General features: G+C 37.3%; 1 protein-coding gene across 4 annotated transcripts in view; it reads left to right on the forward strand.

Annotated features, from left to right (window-relative positions):
* LOC127421401 (zinc finger protein 516-like) overlaps window positions 1–5,850 on the forward strand; it is a 66,455-nt gene extending 60,605 nt beyond the window's left edge. For 3 of the 4 annotated variants that reach the window (XM_051664427.1, XM_051664426.1, XM_051664428.1), the window contains exon 5: window positions 762–5,850. In XM_051664427.1, the coding sequence (XP_051520387.1) occupies window positions 762–943 (182 nt within the window). In that variant the 3' untranslated portion in view covers window positions 944–5,850. The remainder of the gene's footprint in view (window positions 1–761) is intronic. The other variant, XM_051664429.1, reaches the window with a different exon arrangement.
* The last annotated feature ends 4,469 nt before the right edge of the window (window positions 5,851–10,319 follow it).

The raw sequence follows: 10,319 nt of genomic DNA on the forward strand, positions 1-10,319 counted from the left end.
ACCTTATCAGGTGGCAACTCGGCTTCAGATAGTCCTGATTAATTGTGTCTGTCTTTGTTTTTTTTAAGAGGCATGATTTATTATAATACCACTTTTCAGCCTCTCGGAATGACAATTATTTCCTAGTGGATAATTCATTCATTTTTCAAAAAAAATAATACAAAGAAATTGAATGGCAGACTCATTTGTTTCGCTCAGGTGAGGGGGGATATTTTTATGCAGTTGCACGAGGACAACGTTGTACATCAGTCTAATTAAACAGTGAAACTGGGACTCTGACAATTATCCCACTGTTGAGGCCCAAACAGACATGGGCAGAAGGAGAAACTAGGTCTGTGTGTGGTTGTCAAGTTCGCCAGTCCCCACAAACTTGATATGGCCAGACTTTCCGCATCTTCTGTCGGTGTAATGTCTTATTGCTCAGGGGAAGGCAGGCAGAGATCCCTGTGTCTGTGAGTTTGCGTGTTTGTAAGAACAGCTGACAGAAACATGAAACAAAAGGCTGACATCCCCTCGGGGGGGAACAGTCAACCATCTCCATATGGCATGTCATCAGCCCATCAATCATGCAACGGCCCCTCCCCCCCACCTTCCAAACCTGCCTCTGTTGTTTCCTATGAAAGGAGAGCAGCATTTTTAAAGCCAGCCCACCAACTTCACTGCCCCGTCACCTTTCACCTCTGGTTCGAACCTCGGCTCGCCCATCTCACATTTAGGTCATGGCACTGACCTCAACTTGTTTGTGTTTGTGTCTGTTCCAGGTGAGCGACCCTTCCAGTGCCGATATTGTCCTTACAGCGCCTCGCAGAAAGGCAACCTGAAGACCCATGTCCAGACTGTGCACCGTCTAGCCTTTGACAATGCGCAGTACCCCGATAGGAGACTCCGCCAAGCCCCTACCAATGAACCCACGGACTCCACCAGCCACGGACCATCTCATTGAGCTTTCACCCGCCCCCTCACAAGTTCAACTAAGGGTTGAAAACTACTACATGGGTCATCCAAGGTCCCTTAAAGTCCATGAAGAACTGTATGATGTATGAGTGGCCCGCATAGACCTGCATTGATTTCCCTTAGGAATTTAAAAAAAACTTTGGCTACAGATTTGTTTATTTGTGTTTTTAGTTTAGTTTGACTTTTCTGTGTATGTCTGTTTTTATTTTAATCCGATATGAAGTTCTAGATTAAACCGAGAGGGCCACAAACGACGCAGAACAGACTAAACTGCATCAACGAACATGTTTGCAACATGTTAACACCTCCCTAATTGAGGACTTATGAAATACTTGAGGGCTAAAGCCTCGGCAACACAAGGTCAGAGCTGATTTGATAGTGACCTGTTTTCTCAAACCCAAGGACTTCTGCTGATCCCCTAAACTTGAAATGCTGCCTCTGAATACCCTGAATGAAAAGTTGTTAGGGTGGAAGTTCATCCAAAAAAACAAAAAAAACAATTCTGTCATAATTTTCTCACCCTGCTGTTGTTCCAAACTCCTATGTCTGTCTTTAAGGTGCAGAACACAAAAAGACACATTTTAAAGGATGTCTCTGATTTCAATACAATGACAGTTGATAGTGACTCACTTTAAAGCTTAAAAAGTGACCCAAAAGTCTCATAAAAGTAGAAAAGCTTGAGTGAAAAATGAAAGCAAGTATACGAAGGCTTCGTTGAAGTTCTTTTTCGTTCAAAGCTTGAAAGAAGGTCGAAACAGTTGAGCAATGGTAAACTGGCGATGCAAGTATTACTTTCTGACGGTAATGAGAGATTATGAAAACAAACATTTTGTATCTCTTTAGAATAACATGCACCGCTAAACAATTCACAATAAAACCAGAAACTTATATTAAGAAAGGAAACTGATTCAACTTTCTTGTTTACAACATGTTGTCATTTTATAGCAGGGTAACAATTAAGGGAACAAGTTAAATTTTTTTACAACTTGTATTTTTTATTAAAAATGCTGTCATCATTTTCTCACCTTGCTATTGTTCCAAACTCCTATGTCTGTCTTTAAGATGCGGAACACAAAAGGACCAATTTTTAAGGATGTCTGATTTCAAAACAACGACAGTTGATAGTTGATAGACTCAGTTTAAAGCTTAAAAAATGACCAAAAAGTCTCATAAAAGTAGAAAAGCTTGAGCGAAAAATGAAAGCAAATATACGAAGGCTTCGGTGAAGTTCTTTTTAGAGCTAGAAAGAAGGTCGAACAGTTGAGCAATGGTAAACTGTTTGCAAACACCTGGGCATCAACCGCGCCACTGGGGACGGCATTTAATAGGAAACACACTAACTGTTCTGTCAACAGACTACAAGTAAAACATTAACGAATGTGGTCTTAAATTGTGTAATCAATTACTACATGCCTTATTAATAAAACATAATCCTCATGAGATCAGTAAAAGAAGGCATTTCAACCACTCAGCAATGATGTTTAGGCAAATATGCAGTGGATAATGTGTCGTTTACCATGTTTACATTCTGTATTCATGTCGTTAATGCTAACACTAACCAGCCTTATTTGGCCATAGTATACACAGGTTACCATAAGGCCATATTGATTAGGGGTATTGATACAGATTTCCTGATTCGATTACGATTCATAAGCTTTCGATTTTGATTCGATTTCGATTCGATTCAATATCGATTCATATGGGTTTATTTCAGTTATAATGTCGCTTTTGCTTACATATGAAAGAAATGATCTCTCAGATAATCCTGTTAATTATACAGGGGACCTTTTAACAAGGTACACTACGAAAATATTAGTTGTATTAATTATATATTTTTTTGTTTTTCATCACTTTGGTCACACTTTTAAAAATACACACAAGCAATAAATATGATAATATATTGCATATATTATTTTTTGTTCAAGTTTTATTGTTTAATAACATAATTTGTACTATTTACAGGTATTTACATTGATTTGTTGAACACGTGTTAAAAACCGGTACTGTCTCTTTAAGAAAGACAGCATTTCTGTAAAGAGTGTCTGTAAATGTGCGCATGTTAACGAGACACTCGAATGACTTTCTCATCTGTCCTATGAGTGATTCGAATTAAATGTTTCTTTTTTGTTGTTTTTGATAAACAACTGATTATAAAGAACAGAAAGGGTATTTAAAAAGACATTATTTCATGACAAATGGGTAACGTGGATCTCGTCTTTGGACACGCATTACACGGAACAACTTTTACTCTCAACACGCAGTGAAAGGATCTCGCTGCTGAATACTCCTCCACTGTACTACACAATTACTGTTAAGTGAAATCTGAACATTGACCAGCCAGTTGTCAATTTACATTTTAGTTACATAGCTTGAAATTTGGTTGCTAATGAGAATGATTTCCTCTCATTGTAGTAGAGAGTTGTTCATAGAGTAAAAGGTCGATCTTGTGATTTAAATATCTATATCGATATCGTTCAAATGAAGATTAATCAGAAAATCTATATTTTTACCCACCCCTAGTTACCATATTTTATTGTATTTTATGAGAATTTTGTTTTAAAGGATTCATGAAAAAGGTTTTTTTATACTTGTTTTTTTAAAGAAAGATATTAAAGCTCTGCACTCCAGTGTGTTGACTGATCTTGACTGAATGAAGTAACTAACCGGGAAAAAGAGGTTGGCGTCAAAGTAGGTGGAGCACCCTGATTACATTGACCAATGGCAGTAAAAGGTGTTTAACAGCCAGTACAAAGTTTGGACTTGAAAGCTGTTCCAACAAACTCAAACCGCAACAAACTCAAAAACACCAGCAATCTTTTTGTCAAGATTTCGTTTGAAATTATGTCACACCCGTTCTATCTTTGATTTCGCTAGAAGTATACTGCTGCCTTGACATGCAAGTCATATGGACTACGTTTATGACATTTTTATTTGAGGCGGTTTTTAAACTTTAAAGTGAGTCACTATCAGCTCCCATTTGTATTAAGTTCTGCAAACGGGACATCCTTTAAAATTCCTCCTGTGTGCCGCAGAAGAATGAAAGACATACAAGTTTAGAATGATATGAGGATGAGTAAATGACAGAATTTAGATTTTTGGGTGAACTATTCCTTTATTGAATAGCCTTAGTGTGCAGTGTGTGTAATTTGTGAGAGAAAGTGTGTGTGTGTGTGTGTGTGTGTGTGTGTGTGTGTGTGTGTGTGTGTGTGAGAGAGAGAGAGAGAGAGAGAGAGAGATCGTGTTTTCCACATTCAACTTCTCAGGACTTGAGTGAGACAATTCCAAAGCCTGTATTCATTTACAACATTCATTTACAACCAGTGCATAACTGTACAAAGAAGAGACATGCAGTGAAATTTAGTACTTAGATTTGAGTTTGCTTATTATAGAGGAGTGTGTTTTGTCACAGGTTGGACAAACACTTGGCGAATCTAAATATGTCATTAGCATTTTGTATCCTGGATTTAAGTATTTATGTGCAGCTGTAATGCTACTGCTAATGTTAATGTAGGTTTCCACTTGCATTGAGTGTCATGTTCAGTTACATAAGTGACAGTGTTTCAGAAATCATCTCTCTGGAGAGTTTAAAGTAAAGAGACATGCCGTATTTTGCATTAGTCATCTGTTTAGTCCAACAAATAAGGAATATTATGTGTCTATGCGTTTAATTTTCGATGTAGCTTAAACAAGTTTTTATGTGTTTCCCTTTTTTCCATTTAACATGTTTGCCTCAATAAGTGGATTCTGAATTACTGTATCCCAAAAGAGAAAGAAAAATAAGTTGATTTAATGACGCATAAGGTCTTAAAGCCATGTTACAATGCTTAAGTTGTTTGATGAAGGATCTGTTTGAAACGTAACGTGCAGAATTGCACGTTCTCTGTATAATCATTTAAATTATTACATTATAGAGAGACTAGTAATTAGTGCAAAACTAGATTGGGGGATAATGTATTTATAATGTTACTTATAAAGCTTTAGAATGCCATATTGTTTAGAGGTTGAATACTTAAATCAAAGTCATTCTTGGCCATATATTTCTATGGATGTTGTTTATGGCAATTAGGATTATTACAGCTGTGTACATTTAAATACATTCATATTTGTACAACAGTCACAAATTAACGTTCATCTAGAGCATTTATATTGCCTAAAGCAATGTTTCGGATACGAAGCCAAGAAATCTGATCCTACATTATGGAATTGGCTCTCATTTAGAAGAACTTCCAGTGTGAATCTGTGTTGATGTACAGCAATCAAACTGAACTGAACAGACCCCAATACATGTTGCAGGATAAGCAGGGGTGACCCAGGAACTGCGAGCTAGTGAGATACACAGTTCTATCACCATTGCCAGCAAGGCACTTAAACCTAGGAAGCTCCATAGGGACTAAATGTTCCTGTAATTGGTGTCTTGCAAGTTGCATTGAATGGAATGTGACTGCTTAATAGCAATTTACTAACAGTAAATCTTGGAAACTTGAAAAAAAAAAAAAAAAAAAAAAAAAAGTGACACAAGAAGCATTAATAGTTTTTTTCTTAATAGTTTTTTACTAAATTAAACCCCCTAAGTATACTAGTGCAGAAGACCTAAAAAACGAAATAGCATAAACGTTATGAATTCATTTGCAATTGGATTGTTTTTCTTTATGTAACACTATTAATTTTGTGGTTTGAGTAGTACTAGTAATTGAATGTATGGCATATATTTTGTGTGGTTAAGAGTTTTTTCCCTCCATGTTTTTTTTTTTTTTTTTTTTTTTCAGAGCTCAATGAAGCACACAAAACTGTCGACTTGTTCTCCTCAGATCATCTGCATCTCAATCTCACATACATTATCCATTGTTGAAGTTTTGAACCACCTAAATTAAACTTTACCCCTGAGTTTGGTCTAAATGGTGTTTATATTGATATAGACAGTGGATAAAAGGTTAGTATATTCTGTTGTTCATACACATCATTTAAGATACTGTATTACAGCAGTTGATTATGGGTAATTGACATGGAAATACTTTTGGGAAATGGTATGCTCATTCTAAAACTATTTTAAACGGTGTTTTACTAATTATTTTATCGTTATGTATTCAGTTTTATGGCCTCATTAATTTCAAATGAAGGCAAAAAGGTTGCAGACTTAAAGAAATGGTGACCAGTCACAGCACCTAAAATATACACTTGCTCATTTACATTTATATAACTTTTTAGCTAAATCTAAATCTTAATATGGAATGCACACTAAGCTTTAAATATATTTTTAACCATTTTTGTTTTTTAGATTTTACAGATATTTAACTCACACATTATTCACACTAGCCAAAATTGAAATATGCTCTAAATTGCATTTACTCTAAAAGACATTCCGTTTTTTTTCTCTCTGACCTCTCTTTGTCATGTGTGTTCACTTATTTTAGTATTGAATTCCCTTGCATTAAAATGGCTGCTAATTGAATTGATCTCCTTTTGTGCTTGCATAGCTACTAGTGCTGCTTTGTGCTGAGACAAATGACTTGTGATTACATTGCTAACCAACTGCAGGAGCCTGTCTGATCTACCAGCCTCACAATAGAACTCTGACCAAAGGTGAAACTCTGAAGGGAGCTAATCTGGTTTCTACACAGAGAAGCTGGAGCAATTTATGTAGGCATATCACTTAGGTTGTAACATGCAAATCTTAATGGAGGGTGTGTTTTAAAAAAAACAAAAAACAAAATTCTTACTGTAAACTGGAATGAGCAGTTAATCTTACAAGATCCATTTGACAAAAAAACAAACAACCAGGTTTCCTGAACACACACACACACACACACACACACACACACACACACACACAAACCTCCACTAGTAGTGCTAAAACATCATCTTTACCATAAATGAATCCATGTTAGTGTTAGAATGTAATAATAAACAATTAATTGTATGGGAAATGACAGTAGCGCAATAAATTAAAATTATTTCAGTAATTCAAAATTTGACTTTTAGGCCCACAGCAGTGTGTAACATTATAAAAAGTTGTAATTATTTTTTAATAAGTCTATTAAAATTGTAATCGGTTGAAGTTAAACATTATAAATACCATTACTTGAATGGGGAAATAAAAACGCACCACATTGTAGGAATGATCTCAAAATCCCTGCAATACCACCTTTCTATGACCAACAATAACAAATAGCAAATCATAATTCATCACTGTGACATAAACTAAAGCCTAGCAGGGCTATTCTTTATTTTGAAAAAAAAAAAAATACAGGTAACTTAAGACAAAACAATTAATTAAAAAAAAAAATATATTAAAAAGTGCTTTCAAATTTTTTCTTAAGAGAGAGAGTAAATTAGACTGATACTAAAAATGTTATTGAACAAAACAGTGAAGTTTAATTTATTTAAACTTTTGGCTTTTCAAATCGAATGTTTTCTTGACCAAAAAAAAAAAAAATAAAATAAAATAATTTTTCTGTTTCTCTGCACTCATGCATATCAGTCGTCCATGATTTAGTTCTTCCAATTCCATCAAAATAAGGAAAATTATTATTTATTTTATTTTATTTATTTATTATTTACAACCTCTAAGCTTCTAAAAAATGCGGTGCTCCTGATCGACTCACGATACACTATATAAATATAGAAACATAGTGCAATGTCTGTATAGCACAAGTTTACATAGGAAAACAATTGAAAAACAGTGCAAATAGACACAAAGTGTGTTCAGTGTGAACAGCTGCTAAGGTGACAAACAACCTCACGCTGGCCATTGGCGATTTCAAACGGGCCGGATTTGACATGCCTGCCGCCAGCTATTTTAAACAAGGGATATCCAGCCAGAACTTTATTTCATCAAAAACACAGAAAAAGAAAAGTGCAGGGGGCCTGGGCAGCTCATCAAGTAAAGATGCTGATGAATGAATAGTTCTTTTGAGTTGGTTCTTTTCAGTGAATTGGCCAAACAGGCTTGCAAAACGGTCTGAATCGATTTCTGATTCAGTACAATTCATTCGGTCTGCTCTCTCACTGAATCATCTGGAGCGGTTTCTCACACAGTAAAACAGTATCGGGTTATTTACGAATACAGAGAACAAACAGCGCTGGATACAGTGAAATGTACCAACAATCAACTGAAACAAAAGGCTGTCTTTTTGAGAGGTAACTTTGAGAAACTTGAGCTAGTGCTGTGTCATGTAAACAAGGGGCTGTTCAAACTGAACGTGTTTTTGCGTCCGCTCACTCTGTTTTCCAATCGTTTTCCATTTAAACATTCGCTAGATCGATGTCTTTTGAAAACTGCGCCACGTTTCACTGTGTTTTTAGCATCTCTCATGGGAGCGCTGCATTTTTAAGTTAAAAAGAACTTAAACTGATAAAAACGCATCTCGAGACACCTGTATTCTGCTCTATTCATTGTGATCCGTTTTGTTTATTTAGTGCGAAAACGCATCTGTCTGAACAGTTACTGGAAGAAATGCTTTAGCCAATAGTTACATGAATGCTACTCATCCTCAAGAAAATAAAACAAATGCTTATCTCAAAGTCACCAGAATTGAATGATTTGGTGTTGTTTTTTGCAACAACAAAAAAAAAAATAATCTTACAGGGGAGCATAACCCCAGACCCCCGACACCCCCCCAGATATAAGGTTTATTAGGCAGATTTCTGTGCGTACCCATAGATTAAATGTTGCAGGCACCCCTGCTGACTACTACACCTGGAGTTGCAAGTTTGAATCCAGGGTGTGCTGGGTGACTCCAGTCAGGCTTCTTAAGCAACCAATTGGCCCCGTTGCTAGGGTAGGTAGAGTCACATTGGGTTAACCTCCTCGTGGTCACTATAATGTGGTTTTCGCTCTCGGTGGGGTGCGTGGTGAGTTGTGCGTGGATGCCGCAGAGAATAGCGTGAGCCTCCACACGCGCTAGGTCTCCACGGTAACGCGCTCAACAAGCCACGCGATAAGATGTGCAGATTTGACTGTCTCAGACGCGGAGGCAACTGAGATTCGTACTCTGCCACCCGGATTGAGGCGAGTCACTACGCCAGCATGAGGACTTAGCGCATTGGGAATTGGGCATGCCAAATTGGGGAGAAAAAGGGAGAAAAGGGGAGAAAAGTGGAGAACCCCCCCCCCAAAAAAAACATTTCATGGGGTCTTTAAAGAGATCTCACTTTTCCTGTGTTATAGGCTGCTATCAAGAAATTAAACTGCTCTTACAACTGGATGAAATTAATTGATTTGACTGATTCAGTTAAAGTCCTCTCTAACTTTTATAATGGAGACCAACAGGCAATCAGAGGTTAAGTCTGATTCATGCATTAAAAATCTCAGACTACTGTACATTTAAAGAGTGGGAGACCACCCGTCTTTGGGGCATTCAGATGGGATTGTGATCCACTTCACTGGGCACTTCTCTGAGGGGTCAGAGCAGAACTGTAGAGTTGTCGCAGGAAAGCGAAGGACGCTGTCACTATCCTCTGAGGTGAGTGGGAGAGAAAAATGTGTGTGCATGTTTGTGTGTGGGGGAGCCCTGATCGCCACACGACAAAAAGGCCAGGGAAAATTACAACACTTCAAGTGTTTCCGACACCCCAACAGTGTCTGCGGCAGGAAATATGTAAATACGCTGCTAATCAAACGATCTGGAATTACAAATGCCACCGCGAGGTCGTGACCCGGAGCCTTGCTAATGGAGGGTTTAGGGCACCGGTGGAGCAGGCTGGAGTGACGGGTACTGCGGGGTTGAGAGCAAAAAGCGGACCCCTGGTGGACGACCTCTGACTGCAGGCCCCTCACTATTCTGACAGTAATGAATGGAGAGAGCTGTTTGTGCATATCAACGATTATTTACAGCCAAACAGCTGAGAGAGCGAACGCTAGTCATCAGGGATGCAGACATGCTCTTTTGCTCGCCTTGCATTGTCGTTGTCAAATGGCTGAAGCAGCATGCCAAGAAAATTACGTTTTGTGTAAGAACATTCTCGATAATACAGTTGTGGATTGATTGAAGTTCTCAATACATAAGATAAGTGGGCTAAATAACCAAAACTAACACATTTTAAAGGGATAGTTGAAAAATGAAAATGAAAATTGTATTTACTCTCATGCCATCCCAGATGCGTATGACTTTCTTTCTTCAGCAGAACACAAACAAAGATATTTAGAAGAATATTTCAGCTCTGTAGGTCTATACAATCAAGTGAATGGTGATCAGACCTTTGTAGCTCAAAATCACATAAAGTAAACAATCGAAATCCATTTGACTCCAGTGTTTAAATCCACATCTTCAGAAGCAATATGTGTGGGTGAGAAACAGATCAATAGAATGTTTTTATTTTATTTTTTATTATAAATCTCCACTTTAACTTCCACTTTCAGATGTGAA

This window comes from Myxocyprinus asiaticus, chromosome 30, assembly GCF_019703515.2.
Source record: "Myxocyprinus asiaticus isolate MX2 ecotype Aquarium Trade chromosome 30, UBuf_Myxa_2, whole genome shotgun sequence".
Lineage (NCBI taxonomy): Eukaryota > Metazoa > Chordata > Actinopteri > Cypriniformes > Catostomidae > Myxocyprinus > Myxocyprinus asiaticus.